At 43.0% G+C, this 16,813-nt stretch overlaps 2 protein-coding genes across 4 annotated transcripts in view; one reads left to right on the top strand and one right to left on the bottom strand.

The window, feature by feature from the left end:
- Window positions 1–8,853, top strand: part of FAM227B (family with sequence similarity 227 member B) — an 87,277-nt gene extending 78,424 nt beyond the window's left edge. For all 3 annotated transcript variants that reach the window (XM_087704219.1, XM_087704218.1, XM_087704217.1), the window contains 4 exons: window positions 4,805–4,881; window positions 5,543–5,617; window positions 7,425–7,494; window positions 8,669–8,853. In XM_087704219.1, coding sequence (XP_087560345.1) covers window positions 4,805–4,881; window positions 5,543–5,617; window positions 7,425–7,494; window positions 8,669–8,731 — 285 coding nt within the window. In that variant the 3' untranslated portion in view covers window positions 8,732–8,853. The remainder of the gene's footprint in view (window positions 1–4,804; window positions 4,882–5,542; window positions 5,618–7,424; window positions 7,495–8,668) is intronic.
- A 74-nt stretch (window positions 8,854–8,927) lies between these two features.
- The window catches only part of GALK2 (galactokinase 2), a 50,718-nt gene continuing 42,832 nt past the window's right edge, over window positions 8,928–16,813 (bottom strand). The window contains exons 9-10 of the mRNA XM_087704220.1: window positions 14,841–15,042; window positions 8,928–9,422 (exon numbers count right to left, since the gene is read on the bottom strand). Of these exons, the coding sequence (XP_087560346.1) occupies window positions 9,215–9,422; window positions 14,841–15,042 (410 nt within the window). The 3' untranslated portion in view covers window positions 8,928–9,214. The remainder of the gene's footprint in view (window positions 9,423–14,840; window positions 15,043–16,813) is intronic.

The raw sequence follows: 16,813 nt of genomic DNA, 5'->3' as shown, positions 1-16,813 counted from the left end.
GATGTAGAACAGGGTATATTCCAGATACAGATATGGGAGAAGGGGGAAAAATCATGATATAGTTCAGTCTTTTCTCATCTTGTGACTTTGTATATATATATATACACACCATTCCTTTCAGAAGGACTTGTGTTCTGAAATGTTTCTCTCTTCCATCCCAACTTACTGCCAAGACTTTCTGGCTGAATTAAGTTGAACTACATTTTTTAGAACAGAACAACTAACGTTACACATTTCTCCACATTTTTTCTTCTTCTTCTTCCACTCTTCAGTCTGCCAGTAGCCCTTTTCGTATGACAATATCCCTGTCAAAAATCCCCACTTCTAATTGATACTGGCTTTTAAAAGCAAACTTAACCCAAGTATTCGCAATGTGCGCATAAATGTACACACAGCTTCAGAAAAAGTTTTATTAATCCGAGGAAAATGTTATTCTTTTCCTAGGGCAATGCGGTTAGGCCGTGGGGAGGAGGAAGGAAGAGAATAAAATAGACTGGATGGTGTTTGGAACAGGTCTATGCCACTTGAGTTAGATGACTTTTTTGATCATAAATTGGTAGGAAACTTGATAACTTTACTCAGAGAACTGAAGACTAATTGATATCACCTACTTTGAGGCAGAAGGAATAATGCAGGACTATTGTTTCCACCTTTTTAAAAAAAACAAGTCAAAACAATGAGTTTTATTTCTGGAGAGGTCTATGATTTTCAATCCTTTCATATAGCAATAGCACTTAATATGCCGCTTCATAATGCTTTGCATCCTTCTCTAAGCGATTTACAGAGTCAGCATATTGCTCTAACAATCTGGGTCTTTATACTGATCTCCACACTCAGTTTTACTATTGCTATCTTTCAGCAAAAGGGACGCAGTGGCTCAGTGGCTAAGATGCTGAGGTTATCGATCAGCAGTTCAGTGGTTTGAATTCCTAGCGCTATGTAACGGAGTGAGTTCCCATTATTTTTCCCAGCTTCTGCCAACCTAGCAGTTCGAAAGCACGTAGAAATGCAAGTAGAAAAAATAGGGACCACATTTGGTGGGAAGGGAACAGCATTCTGTGCATCTTTGATGTTTAGTCATGCTGGCCACATGACCACGAAGACGTCTTCGGACAGCGTTGGCTCTTCGGCTTTGAAATGGAGATGAGCACCGCCCCCTAGAGTCAGGAACAACTAGCACACTTGCGCAGGGAAACTTTTACCTTTACCTTACCTTTCAACAAGATTTGTTGAAGAGGACCCTGTGCTAGATTGATAGAATTGCATGAGACAATCGATAGGAATGCATGAGATGATTAACTTGTTAATTTATGTATATATATGGGAATGTTGAAGAGAAAGTCAGCTTTCTACTTCAACTAAGGTGTTTGAGGACCTTTGCAAGCCTTTATTTTGCGTCAGCCCTTTACATTTTGGAACAGAGCTGCAGGGTGGCATTCAGGACCATTGAACAGGCTATCTTTCTTCAATGTTTAGCTGATACAGGAGAATGGTACACCCCTCGCTGATATTTCTGGTGACATTTATTATTTCCTCCTTTTCAAAAGACAATAGAAGTCCCTGTTGGAGTCACCTGAAGGAGAGAGAGGCCAATAGTTTGACTTTCAGGGCATTCAGACAGTGGAAGATCCACTGTGGTCCCTCAATCAACTCAGCTTTGGTGGAAGTTGGAAAATGGCTACGACTTCCTGCTGTTGTCCTGAGAGGGGAGCACTGGTAACTTATTTGGAGCTATCCAAGGTACCATTTTCTCTACTGCCCTCTTCACCAAAGGACCTGAACCGACTTAGCTGGCCATATCTGCTGCTCTCCAGCAACAGCCAAGGTCTTGACTTTCCCAGCAAAAGGCAGGCCGTCCTGAAATGGGAAAATAATTACCGTGTTTTTCGGAATATAAGATGCACATTTTTCCCTCAAAAAAGAGGCTGAAAATATGGGTGCGTCTTATAAATTGAATACAACATTTTTTGCCTCCCCAAACCCCGCCCCCTTCACCAAAATGTCTGTACATAGCCTTTAGGATGCTTTCAGAGTGCTCCTGGGGGCTGGGGAGACCCCACCCCCACCCCTCTGGAGTACTCTATAAGCCTCCTCCTATAAACAAAAAACCAGGCCCGTTTTTGCAAAAAAATGAGCCATTTTTTGCTTGTTTTTCTCCCAACCTCCCAGGAATATACTCTACAAGCATCCTAAAGGCTAGTAATAATGCCTTTCATATTTGGGGGGGTGGGAACGGGCCCATTTTTGTGAAAAACAAGCCATTTTGGGGAGGTCTGCAGAGTGCAAAAACTTTGTTTTTGTCTCTTCAAAATCTTGGTGCGTCTTATACTCTGAAAAATACAGTACCTATTTGGTTTCTTATCCTTTTAAATAGCTTTGCATGAAACCTTAAAGGGAAAACCATGCAGAGTTTGGGCTTCAATGACGCCCATCATTCATTGGCACCAAAGAAGGTTCTTAAGAGCTAGAATCAATGGGGAATTAAGATACGAGTGAACAAACTAGGATTCCATACTGAGAAGGAGGTGGCCTTGGTCGGAAGTCAGGTCAAACTGCCAATTAGAATGCAATCAATTTCTGGGCAGAGTTCCAATCCTGGGAAGGCTCAGTTTGTAGAATAAAAAAAGTTTAACTTATTCCTGGGAGAATAATTTCAATTGTAAGGCACCCAGAGTCGCTTTTCAGAGTCAGATGGCAGCATATAAATTTAATAAATAAATAAAGCAAGGGTTGTCTATGGGCAGGAATATGACCAGTGGATCAATGTGCTACTTTGTGAGGAAGAAGAATTTATCTGAATGACCTATGCCGTTGTCCATCATTTACAGTAGATTCCTAAAATGTTGCATGTGGAACTGCCCTTTTAAAAATGTTTGGAACCTACTGTTTGGTTTTTTTCCCCGTTGTTTCTTTAATGAACCAGCAAAACATAAAAGAAAAATACTGCAATTAAAATAAATAAATTCAGGATGCAGAAACAAAAAAGCATATATTTAAATTATAGAAAGTCAATTTCCCCCCCCTAAAAAGGGAGCCACGTACTCTTTGTGAGCTCTTAAGAGCTTTTTCAAAGATCTTAAATATTCGTTGCCAAGCATGACATTTGTACAGAAAAAGGTAATCTATTAGGAAAAAAGACATTGTTAATATAGTTAATAAATTGCACTTCCAATAAATGTATCCTTCATTGTAGATTTTTTCCTCCAAAACTTTTTGCTACCACGTTGATGGTTGAGTCAGAACCCTTGCTCACAGTTTTACAAGTACCATGTTTTCCCAAAAATAAGACAGGGTCTTATTTTCTTTTGACCCCCAAAATAAGCCCTTGGCCTTATTTTGGGGGAGGTCTGTTATTTTTGAGGTGCAGGTGGTGGCAATCGTGGTCACCTCATGGTTGCTCCTTTGTTGCAATATTTTCAGGGAGGGCTTATTTTCGGGGGAGGGCTTGTTTTAGCGCATGCGCTCAAAAGCCTGTTTGGGCTTATTATCCAGGGAGGTCTTAATTTCAGGGAAACAGGGTAGTAACTGCAGCTAATGCAAAACTTTTGATGCCCAGATTATCTTCTGGCACCTGATACCGACCATATACAGTGGACCTGAATCATCCATATTAACCTTCAATTTTTTTTCTTGAAACCTAAATTATTTATCTTAGTGCCGCAGAAACCTTGAGAGAGAGGAACCATTGTTACTATTAGATACTCCCTCTTACAGAAGAAAAAGGGAAGGAAACAGAAATGAAAGAATGATTGTCCTCGGCTCTCCTCAGGATGCTACTCCTCTTTGAAAAAAAGGGGTAATCCTTGACATAACTGTTTTATTTAGTGACCATTCCAAGGTAACAACAGCACTGAAAAAAGTTTTTCACACTTAAGACTGTTGCAGCATCCCCATGGTCACATGATTAAAATCCGGACCCTTGGCAACTGGTCAAGTGACCCTTTTTGCGACTTTCTGATGAACAAGGGAAGCCGGATTCACTTAACAACCATATAAATTGTTTAACAGCTGGAGTGATTCGCCTAACCTTTGTAGCAAGAAAGGGTGTAAAATGAGGCAAAACTTACTTAACAAAATGTCTTGTTTAGCAATGGAAATGCTGGGCTCATTTGGGGTCATAATTCAAGGACTACCCAGTACAAGGGTTTGGCTTTCAAATCAGTGCACTATTAGTCTGGCAAACCTGTTCATCTTAGAATGTCTCCTGGGCTTGGTGCATAAGATACTCCTGTCCTTCATGAGCAGAATAATCTATGTATATATAAATGGCTGTTTGTGTGTATATGTTCCAGCATAACTCTGGAACGCCTCAAGCAATTTCAACAAACTTGGTACGCAGATGACTTACTCTCTGGAAACAAATACTGTAGGGGTAAGACACCCCTAACACCTCTGTGTGTGTGTGTGTGTGTGTGCGTGTGTGTGTTTGTGCGTGCCAGAATAACTCTGGAACACCTGGGCCGCTGAAATCAAAAGGACTGAATTATATCTATAGTGTTAAGTCACAGTACTTTCGAGAATGTTAGTGTGCATTTTGGATTCAAGTTTTGTTAAGATACAGCCTATTGTGCCTTAAAATGGCTTCTACTGTACAGCGTAGTGGAGGCTCCTTCTGGTAAGGGGGATTGGTTTTTACAAAAAACAAGGGAGTTCCCTCCGTTAAGGGGGATTTGTTCCAGGCAACACCGGGTTAGCAGCTAGTGTCAGATAGAAAAGGCCCGTGTACATCAGTTGTCCCAGGTCGTTGGTCATTTGCAAGAGATGAAAGTAATACAAGTTTTCCCTTGACCAGAACATCAGCACACCCCTTTCTCCAACTTATATGGATGTCATTCAGAACAGTAAACATACTTCGAAGAAAATACTGGATCATTTTGCGGAGTACGTATTTGACCTGGTGATTTCAAATCAAGGGCACAGAACAAATTTATTCGATTCACACTATCTTGATTTTGCACTGCCTTACCAGGAGTTTCTACTCTGTGCTCTGCTCCCCTCACCCACCCCCATTCCTAAGCTAATGTGTATATAGTGTGATACTGCAGCTCCTCTGGGACTTGCCAAAGAGCAGGCACGCGATGTGTTTCAAATCACATCAATTCAGTGTACTATTATGCTTTTGTGCCTTTGTGCATTAAAAGGGGGGAAATTAACGAAATCTAGATCAAATGACCTGTGCACGTTGCATTCTGGAGGAACAGTAAACTTGAACAAAAAACTTCCAGACGGCCAGGTAACTTTGGTCACCCTTGGCAACTGGGCTTCATTTTTGAATAATGTCTAACAGATGTCTAATGCAATACCCCAAGCCAACTGTCCTCCAGGGAAAGCTGTTAATGTCACTCTTTCTGGCTTACCCTGGAAGAAATGATTTGCAGAATAATGATCTTCCAAATTTTGTACGATGATGCTTTTTGTATCATTTGCTCCTCTAAAGGGAAAGTCCTTTGGGAGAAAATTAAGTATCATCAAAAACAAAACAAAAAAATGTTTGTTCCTCTCTACATTTCCAGTATATCACATGATGTGTTTTCCTTTTTAGTTTTGAACACAAGTGTTATGCAGAACTAATGGTGTTACAAGAAAAGAGAGAGAAAGCTAACAGAAAGTTCAGAAGGTTCGTTTTTCAAACTTAAAAAAAAAATAATATTCAGATTCCTTTAAAATTGAAGATCCTTTGGGGGAAAAAGCCATCCTGTCCTTCAAAACGTATGACATCAGGTGGTTATTTATCAACTAAAGTTAGTCATTTAAAAAAAATGCAAAGATGCTGCAGAGGAAAACTTAGGAAAACTTAAGATACCTTTAGAAGTATACTGAAAACTTCTCCAAAGGGAGGATTTGAGAATTTTACATTCTTTCCTTGTTCATAATCCCCAATACATTTAAACTTTTCCAAGGACCATTTATTTACACCAGGCCTTCTCAAAGTGTCACCAACTGGCGGTCCATGGACCACTGGTGGTCTGCGAGAAAATTTTGGTGGGCCACAGAAAAATTATTTGCATTTTTTAGATTGCACTAAAAACTATTTATCTTTTTTAAAAAATTCATATTAGTGGTCCATGGGATTTAAAGTTATGAATTTGGTGGTCCTTGAGGTCCAAAAGGTTGGTGACCCCTGGTCTGGGGATCTTTGGAGATCCCCAAACCCTTTTTAGGGGATCCGCAAACTCAAACATATATTATATATTTTTTAGTTTGACTTTCTAAAAGAGTACACAGCAATAGACATCAACCACAGAAAATCAAAGCTCTGGGGTTCTCAGTCATTTTTAAGAACATAGAGCAATCCAAAATGTTTGAGAACTACTAATTTAGACTATTGTTATATAGAAATAATTTCTCTGCCAGAGCACTTCAGATGGTTTGTGATTTAAAACAAAGGCTAAACATTTATTTGTATGTTTATAATTAACTAAGATTACAGTTTCATGGTTCCTGGGATCAACATCAGGGTCAAGAACCATACCAGTCTCAAGTCTTTCCACAGGCCGAGAGACCACGAGTGCCATGGCCACATAAGAGATTTTTAGGGACAGGAGGAGCTGTTGTCAGCTGTCCCAGCTGGGCCATGGACAAATCTTTGTGCACCAACTTCTCTAAGCCAGGGGTTCTCAACCTCACGGACAGTTAAGAAGTGTGAAATTCAACTCCCAGAATTTTAGCTGTTCAAGTTCAGACAAGTTGCTAAGAGTTGAAAACAAGACTGCCTTAACTCATTCCTTTTTCAAAAATGTAATTTTTTTAAAAAAAATGGATATAATCCTAAATGGATGCTTTACTTTGGATGATGGTGAATCCGTTATTTTCCCCCTCACCACGTTAAACATTGTTTATGAGCAAGAGACTACTTTTATTTGATATTAAGCCTTCCAAGAAATACTCTGCACAAAGACAGACACGCAGTGGGACATGCCATGGGTTGGCAACGCTTTGCCCACCCTGCTAGAAATTTAATGAAACGTCACTTTGGCTTGTCCACATTGCAGTGGTGGGTTCCAGATCCTGTTCCAACTGGCACGGTTGGAACGGGCCCGGCGGTGTCCACATGGCTGCGCACAGTGCGCACGCACACATGTGCAGCACACACTCATCTCCGTGAGCTTCCACGACGCTCCAGCTGCTCAGTGAAGCATCGCACAGGTGCTGTATATGCTGTGCACGTAAGCGCCAAAGACTTAAAAGACCGGTAAAGAGGGAGGGTGGGCCCTCCGGAGCACCGTACTGGAACGGTATCTGGTGCTCCGGGCAGGCTCTGGTACACCCCTACCGGGGCATATTGCCTGCAACCTACCACTGCCACATTGGGACAAATGTGATATAAGCTGCACAGGGGCAAGAGTTAAAAAAAAGGAAGGGCGTTTCTTGTAATTTGCTGTGCTCTCTCTCTCTCTCTCTCTATATATATATATTTTGCCTAGGATGCAAGAAACCATCACCACGAAACCTACTGAAAAAAGGATGAAAATAGAACAGTTTCTCCTCCAAATGGTAATTCAGTTTTGATGTCACTATCTTCTGTGTTTAAATTCACTTTGCCGCCTACTTAGGAAATAGAACGTACTGGAGTTGATACATTGCTTTTATTCATGTTAACTTGGGTAAAAATAAATCCATTTCTTTTTGTATAATGTTAATTGTATATTAAAGTAGGTATGGGTCCTTATTCAATAACAGATCACGGAATGAAGTTGAACAGAAGTCTCTGTTTATCTTGTAAAAAGTAAAACCCGCTGGGGGCCTCTCAAAAGTCTTGATCCGCTTATGAAGGATACAGCACTGTTGTTTGACATATGCTTGTAGTAGAATTCAAGGAGATTAAGTATGGTGGAAAATAGCTTCTTCCTTGGGTTCAAAATCTGTTAGTCCTAAACTACCATCTGTAGAGTTGTTTCTGGAGGAAAGCCTTCCTCTTCCTCATCCCCACCCCCTGAAAATTTTGAGGTAGATGTGCCAGAAACATTTCGCTTCTTCTCACTCCACGATCTAGCTGGATTTTATTCCTCCTTTTAAGAAAAACTAACATCTGGAGATGGGACATTGGGTACTGAGTTAGAATGTTGGTGCGTTCCATTGTGTTGAAGAAGTTCCCCACAACTTCTGAATAACAGAATAAAGGAGTCGGAAGGGAGCTTGGAGGTCTTCTAGCCCCAACCCCTTACTTAAGCAGGAGATTCTATACCATTTCAGACAAATGGCTGTCCACAGCCCCTTCTTAAAAACCTCCAGTGATGGAGCACTCACAACTTAAGGCAAAGACATTTCACTGATTAATTAACCGTCAGGAAATTTCTTCTTTTGTCTAGGTTGGTCCTCTCTTTGATTAGTTTCCATTCATTGCTTCTTGTTCTGCCTTCGTGTGTTTGGAGAATAGGTACACACACACACACACACACACACACACACACACACACACACACACTCCTCCTTCTTTGTTGGTAGCCCCACAGATATTGGAACATTGCTATCATGGCTATCATCCCTAGCCCTTCTTTTCATTAAACTAGACATATCTATTTCCTGCAACCATTCTTCATAGGTTTAAGCTTTCAGGCCACTAATTATCTTTTTATAACTAGGGGCTGGGAGAGAAGGGAAGGGGTTACAGCATCACAACATGCAAAACTCCCACCCAAATATCATTGATGGTGTTTCTTTTGAATAGGCAAATGCCAAGATACAACGTCATGGCTCTTGTGGATCACAATCGGGAGCCAAAGATGCCTGACATCAAGATACGTGCTGTGAATGCTGATGGGATTCTTTTTTTTTTCCTTCCGCCAAAATTAAGTATATTCAACTTTTGGTATGAAGTAGGCTCTGGCTTCCGAATCAATAAAGAATGAGACAGAGTCATTGGGCCTTTTTTCCCCCCTCCCCTTTAATTCCAATCTGGTTCGTTTCCATAATTTTAACCGATACAAAGTCCAGACAGAAATCAACATTTTGGATGATTATGTTGGAAGCATATTTTAAGAAAGAAAGAAATAATACATTAGAAAGATTAATAGCGCTTTTGAGAGAGAGAGAGAGAGAGAGAGAGAGAGAGAGAGAGAGAGAGAGAGAGAGAGAGAGAGAGAGTGTGTGTGTGTGTGTGTGTTTGGAAACCCATCATAATAATAGCTATTGCTATTGTTCGTTATAATGTAATGAAAAACAGCAAAATGAATTGTTTACTGGCGTACAAACTCCTCCGAAAATGTGGCGTCCTTCAGAGTTCATAGACAATTTCAGCTCCTCTGCCAGGATTGGTGGCAAAGAGGCTGTTTTCTTTCAGGGCTAACCTTTGCCCACCGTTTCTGTAATAAGCCTCCTTCACATTTGCTAGGAATCTTTCCAGTTTGTCCGCAGGAACCATTGACACAGTGCAGCCACCCCATCCTGCCCCAGTCAGGCGTGAGCCAACTGCTCCAGACTGCCTAGAGGAACAAAAAAATAAATAAATAAAACAGGATTCTTAAAGTCATAAATCAAGGGGAGAACGTGTTGTGCATGCAGGGAGCCGACTGGCAAATGCTGGACAGAAGTGGGTTGGATTTCTTCTAGTTTTCAAAAGAAAACAAGACAGACACGATAGGCAGCTAAAGGTCAGGTGGCCGGAAGGTTGCAACCCAGCTCTGAACAGCTGACACCTTAAACTGCCTGGGGTAATCTAATCTGAACTACGGATTTACTATGAACTTCATAGTTTAAGGTCATCCATCTGTCAGCCTTGATGTCTATATAATATCACCAAACCTCTAAGACTAGTGAATAGAAAACTGAATAGTAGGATAACATTTTACCTATGCCCTGAAATGGTTTCCTATAGGCATATCTTATCACTATTGGAGACAGTCCAGATTAGATTCGTCTTTACTCTAATCTCTCATCTCTCTTCTGATATTTTATGTACCTATCTGTCCACCAGAATTCAGGTTTTTTTTTTTTTAATTTCCTCCCTAATGGGAATGGGGACAGTGGCTATTGATATCCCTCAGTGGCTCAGCCCCACCGTAATAGGAACTGCTGTTCAGGTAAAGAATTTACGTGCAACGATTTACTCACAGTTTAGAAGTTGCAACAGCCCAATTTTGCCATACTTTTAGACGGTTCCTAAAATGTAGCTGCTGACCAGGTGTTTACATATACACCTCTGGGTCAATGGCCAGATCTGCCATGAGTTCTTCAGGTGTCATTTGAATGTTTTGGTTTCCAATTAGCATTCTCAAATTCATTCACCTTTGCCTAGATCAGGGGTGTCAAACACAATTCCATTGAGGGCCGCATCAGCGTTGTGTTTAACCTCAGGGGGCCGGGGTGAGCGTGGCTAGGATGGGCATGGCCAGCTCGATGTCACTCATGTCAGGGGTGCCTGTGGTGGCCTGAGCACTCTGCCAGCGAAACAGGCTCCAGAGTTCCGTTTTCAGCTGTGACGGCCTCCTGCAACCGTCTGCTAGAAAAAATGGCGCTCGGGGGGGGGGCTGCACACAGCCCTCCCAAACTCCATCTTTACTGGCAGAGGCACGGCGGGCCGGTTCTTCACTGTTTCCAGGGTGGCCCTAAGCACCCTGCGGGCCAGATCCAGCCCCTGAGCCTTCAGTTTGACACCCCCGGCCTAGATTCTACAACATGACCTTACGGAGCAGCAGCAAGAGAAATCTGTCACCAGCATTCACTAGTAAAGTCCTTTTATTTCAGAGATCCTCAAATTCTGCAGTATACCAGAACTGAATTTATGTGGGGCGTTTACTGTAAGCGTTGAATGCCCAAATCATGCATCCTTTCGGACCTTGCCCTAGTCTACTCTAAGAGAAGGCAGCTACCGGCTTGTCCAGAAAAAGCGAGTCCAAGCACTTCCAGCAATCCAGCTTTGGTGTCTGCAGAGTCCAGGGGTGGGCATGGCCATGGTGGGCATGGCCTACTTGGCCTCCTGCACCACGGTGGGGGGGTGGGCTTCGGAGGCCGGAAATGGGCCCATTTCTGGCCTTCCAGAACCTCTGGGAGGCTCATTTTTCGCCCTACCTGTGTGGACCCTGTACTTACCTGGCATGCGTGGGGACTCCTGGGAGGGGCGAGGTAAGGTTGGACAGGGTGGGAGGGGGCACCTAGGGGTGGGATTTGTGGGTTCTCCGAACTGGGCAGATTCTTAGCTAAAGGTTCTCCCGAACCTGTGTGAGCCCAGAGCAGCCCACCCCTGGGGCCCTACCCCATCTAGGCATAACTGCAAAGCATCTAGATACACAAAGGTTTCTTTGTATCTTCAAAGGTTATAAGAAAGCTCTAAGAATTGATAATCCGAGATACATAAGCAATGCACCTGCGCACTCTCTTCAAAAAGTTCTTCAAGCCCAAAGACAGCAATTGGCAATGATTATAGAGAAGAAGAAGAAAACCACATTTCTGCATGAAATCGCTGCCCATTATTGTTACTATATTAGGTAAGTTTTATCCCTGGACCAGAAGCAGACAATAAAAAGCTAGGAGAGGAGGGGAGGCTTCAATTATCAGCGAAACATGCCAGAATAAAGTATGTTTTTTAAAACAAACAATCGCTGTGTAAATTCAGAATAAAACGAAGAACAAGCTGTTGGTTGGATGCTGCATAATTCCTGTCATAAATCTCCTCAGCCAGGTTTCAGTGGCAAGCTCAGAAGAAAAATCTGTGGCATTTTAGGCATACGTTGAATTTTGTCTGTCATGGTTTTCCTTATAAAGGCCAAAACTGAAATCACTTTTCTCCTTCTTCAAATGAAATCTTTAATGCCATATTTTCATCTCAGTATTTCGCTTAGTTGCTGCATTGCTTCATTTATTTATTTTATCTTGGAGCTATCCTAAAAGTTGCACATCATTTCAGAATTTCCTCTCCACAAAGGACCCAGATGGAGTGGCTTCCTATATGGAACAGAGAAAACAGGAATTCCCAGCCAAACCAACTGGGAGGCTTTTGTATCTCAAAGGCACAGAAGGGAATCAGAGAGTCATCTTGAGATGGGAAAACCAAAACTACTTCTCTCTTCCCTGGGGATTATGGAGGGGAGCCCACAGAGGAAATTAACAGAGTTCCGTGCACTTTCGGTGTTGAGTCATGCCGGCCACATGACCATTGAGACATCTTCGGACAGCACTGGCTCTTCGGCTTTAAAACGGAGATGAGCACTGCCCCCTAGAGTCGGGAACGACTAGCACATATGTGTGAGGGGAACCTTTACCTTTAAAGCTCTCTATAAGAATCCGAACTATTTTAAGGGTCAGAGAAAATTGGTGGTAGGTAAGAGTTAACGGGATTCAAGGTGGGCTGGACATAAATCTCTTGTGGGCATGAAGGGACTGGAGATTGATGACACATTTGACCGCTCTCTCAGGCTCAGCCTGGTCATCTCCTACAATTTTGCAATCATTTGGCTCAAGAACCCTAAAGGATGTGGGTTTTATTTCTTAACAAAAGGTTTCCATTCAAATTGACTGTATGGATGCAATTGTCCCAAAATTCCAACCCACCAAAGAATACAGCATACTGCAATGGCCCAAAGCTTAAGTCTTTCTCATGTTGATCCAGAGTTTGTACCACAATGGCTTGGCATATACATTTCTCTGTGGCTTGAATGCCTAAGCTATCGCTTTGCTTGTACTGTTTATTTGGAATTGCTGGGGCACAACCAGTGGTGGGATTCAAATAATTTAACAAACGGTTCCCTGCCCTCATGATTTCTTCCAACAACTAGTTCACTAAACTGCTCAGAAAGTTAACAACCGGTTCTCCTGGAGTGGTGCGAACTGCCTGAATCCCACCACTGGGCACAACCTTTACACAACCCTCAATGTCATGAGAACTGCTTGCCAACTTTCTTTGAGACCATACATGGTCTGAAACGGGAGAGTTTGAAGCTCCATGATCTCCATCATGGAGATGCTGAAGTGACGATCTTCCCCACCAGCTCTGCCAAGCTTGGAACTTCTGAGGGCCTCCTCCTACTTTTACAACACCTCCTAAAAAGAGGTAATAACTGTCACTTAGCTCCTTAGCTCACCAAACCACCGGCGTTTCCTGCCAAGCATTTATAGCATGACAGCTCCGCTCTGCAACCATGCTGAAATCATTTAGATGCTTTGGAAAGGGCCTGAGTCAGCATCCACCCTATGAGCGCCAACAGTTGCTATCAACTGGCCTAAACGCAGCAAAAGAGGAAACACGAGGAGACTTCGCTGTCAGAATCAGCCAGTCTGCAGATGCTGTTAGATCTGGGGTGTTTTCGTTATGAATGGAAACTGCTCGCCACGTTTCTTCCTCTCTTTCTCTTTCTCTCTCTTTGCATTGTGGGAAATGCTGCACAGAAGACCCTGCTCACTCTTCCTGGGAGTTGGGAACGGCTTGTACAAGGGCTGAGTAAAAACGTCTTGAAAAAGATATTGGAAGGTTAGGAGTTTCATTCTTTGAATGAGTAAAGAAAATGGATGGGATTACATCTTGTATGTATGTATGTATGTGTATGTATGTATGTATGTATGTATGTATGAATGTATGTATGTATGTATGTATGTATGTATGTATGTATGTATGTATATAATAATACAATAGCAGAGTTGGAAGGGACCTTAGAGGTCTTCTAGTCCAACCCCCTGCCTAGGCAGGAAACCCTATACCGTTTCAGACAAATAGCTATCCAACATCTTATTAAAGACTTCCTGTGTTGGGGCATTCAGAACTTCTGGAGGCAACTTCTGTTTCACTGATTAATTGTTTTAACTGTCAGGAAATTTCTCCTTAGTTCTAAGTTGCTTCTCTCCTTGATAAGTTTCCACCCATTGTTTCTTGTCCTACCCTCAGGTGCTTTGGAGAATAGCTTGACTCCCTCTTCTTTGTGGCAACCCCTGAGATATTGGAAGACTGCTATCATGTCTCCCCTAGTCCTTCTTTTCATTAAACTAGACATACCCAGTTCCTGCAACCGTTCTTCATATGTTTTAGCCTCCAGTCCCCTAATCATTTTTGTTGCTCTTCTCTGCACTCTTTCCAGAGTCTCCACATCTTTTCTACATCGTGGTGACCAAAACTGAATGCCGTATTCCAAGTGTGGCTTTACCAAGGCATTATAAAGTGGTATTAACACTTCACGTTATCTTGATTCCATCCCTCTGTTTATGCAGCCTAGAACTGTGTTGGTTTTTTTGACAGCTGCTGCACATGGCTGGCTCCTATTTAAATGGTCGTCCACTAGGACTCCCTTTCACAGTTACTACTGTTGAGCAAGGTACCACCTATACTGTACCTGTGCATTTCGTATTTCTTGCCTAAATGTAGAACCTTACTCTTTTCACCATTGAATTTCATTTTATTAGATAGTGTCCAATGTTCGAGTTTGTCAAGATCCTTCTGTATCTTTAGCCTATATGTAAACGTGTGTGTATACATACACACAAATACACACACACATGTGTATGCAGGGGTGGTATTCACTTACCTTCCCCCCTTGTTCGCAAAAGGGAGTGCACACACAACATCTGTGCAGCGTCGGTGCATGCGCTCCTTCTTCCGTGCATGCACTTCGGCTAAAAAAAAGGGCCTAAATGGGATGCCATAGAGCTGGGGCGGGTGGGTGGGGCCAGCCGCGATTTCCGTTACTGGTTCGGTTGAACTGGTCCAAACCGGCAGAATACCACCTCTGAGTGTGCATATTTATACGTGTGTGTGTGTATGTGTGTACACCCTCACCCACCCACACACACATATATATATCTCCCTTTTTAAGGTTTTTATTTAGTTCAAGAAAAATGACTTAACAGTGTAACACTGTCCTGTTTTCTCTGCAATCCAACCCAACCAGCATTTACTTTCCCCGGTTGTGCCAACTTACAGACAGATGTCCACCAGCTGATCTAGTTCAGGGCAGCTGCACTCGTACAAGTCCCTGCAACTGGCATGGCTCTGGTTCATTAAATCTCCCAGCAATGCAATCGCATCGTCAGGTGCTTCCACGCAGATTTTCTTGAATCGCAAAACTCTGGCAGCTTCCGCGTACACATGCTTAGCACGCTGGTATAACTTAAAAGTCGTCACTGCAGAAAATAAAAGGGGGGGGGGAAATTCAGGAAATAATGGAAACTTTGGATGATTTATTACCGTCAGATGTAGCCATGCAGCTTCCAAATATCATGTTTCCCTGAAAATAAGGGTCTTATTTTCTTTTGATCCCCAAAATAAGCACTTGGCCTTATTTTCGAGGAGGTCTTATTATTTTTGAGGTGCATAAGTTGGCGAGCGTGGTCGCCTCATGGCTGCTACTGTGTAGCAATATTTTCGGGGAGGGCTTACTTTAGCACATGCGCTCAAAAACCCGATTGGGCTTATTATCCAGGGAGGTCTTATTTTCGGGAAAACAGGGTATAAGTAAGGAAAACGAGCTTTGTTTCTCATTTGTTCACATCTAGGTATAATACTACGTGCCATAGTTTGTCACAACCCCGGTGTGCAGAGGTAGCGTCAATGCATGTGGAACTTCACCATAAGTAACAATTTGAGGGAAAACTGGAATAACCCAAGAAGAGAATGGCACAACAGGGAGAAGACTCATCAAAAGACAGGTTGAAGCGAAAGAAGGAAACGTCTCCGTAAGTAGATTCGGGATACAGGAGTTTTTAAACAAGATACGTAAACTGAGAATGCAGGTAGTCCTCAATTGAGCTCAATTGTGAAGTGAATTTGGCACTCATTTTATGGGTTTCCTTGCCTCCGTTGCTAAGTGAATCCCTGCAGTTGACAAGTTAGTAACCCGGTTGTTAAGTGAATTCTGGCTTTCCCGTTGACGTTGCTTATGAGAAGGTTGCAAAAGGGGATCCTTTTGGGAACACCGCAATGGTCATAAATGTGAGTCAGTTCCCAAGCATCTGAATTTTGATCACATGATTGTGGGGAATGCTGAGAATGTATAACTCTGAAAAACGGTCACTTTTTTCAGCGCCACTGTAACTTTGAAAACTGTTGTAAGTTGAGGACTACCTGTACTCAAGCCATTGGAGATCTTCTTGACAAATACTACTGGCCAAGGCTAATGGATATCTTTCTCCTCTTGCTCCTAGGAGCCCATGAAATTCTGAGAACGATCATCAAAGTGTAGGCCAGGCACAAGGAACCCAAACGGAACCTTAAGCTGATCAGAGCTGCTTCCTTATTGCTGCCTGCCTATTTACAAGAATCTCACCACATTTTCTTGGGAACAGCCAGGTAAAGAATTCGGGGATTCTGGGAGGTGGGATGGGCTCTCTGATTTCCATCATTTTCTTCCCTGCAGGGACCCTGAGCTCAGTCTTTTCTCTCCCCACTCGAGCTGGAGATTCTACCACAGGTAGGAAGAACTGCGCAGACCATGGTAAGCTCCTTTTTATGATCCTGTAACCCCTTAATCAGGGGTGGGCTTCAAAATTTTTAGCAAGGGGTTTTCCGTCCAGTTGCTGGGTGGGTGTGGCCATGGTGGGTGTGGCCTAGCCAACCTCCTGCACCATGGCCGGGGTGGGTGGGGGGGAGCACTTTTTGCCCTACCCAGGCTCCGGTTGCTTTCCTCTAGCTTCCAGGAGGGCGAAAACGGCCTCCCCAGGCTCTGGAGGCCAGAAACGGGCCGGGAATTCCCACAGGCCCATTTTTCACACTCCCCGAGCCTCCGCGCACACCTTCAACAAACCTGCATCCAAAACAGGCTGCATGAAGACTCCTGGGAGGGGTGGGGTGAGCGGGGTCAGCCAGGAGTGGGATTTGGGGGTTCTCCGAAATGCACAGAATCTTAGCTAGAGGTTCTCCTGAACCCCTGCAAACTCCCCAGCAGCCCACACCCGC

Source organism: Thamnophis sirtalis, unplaced genomic scaffold (assembly GCF_051295495.1).
Source record: "Thamnophis sirtalis isolate CommonGarterSnake01/CBP01778 unplaced genomic scaffold, rThaSir2_p1.2 scaffold_2, whole genome shotgun sequence".
Classification (NCBI taxonomy): domain Eukaryota; kingdom Metazoa; phylum Chordata; class Lepidosauria; order Squamata; family Natricidae; genus Thamnophis; species Thamnophis sirtalis.
The sequence above is the reverse complement of the archived record's forward strand: the minus strand, read 5'-3'. Positions and strand labels throughout refer to the sequence as shown.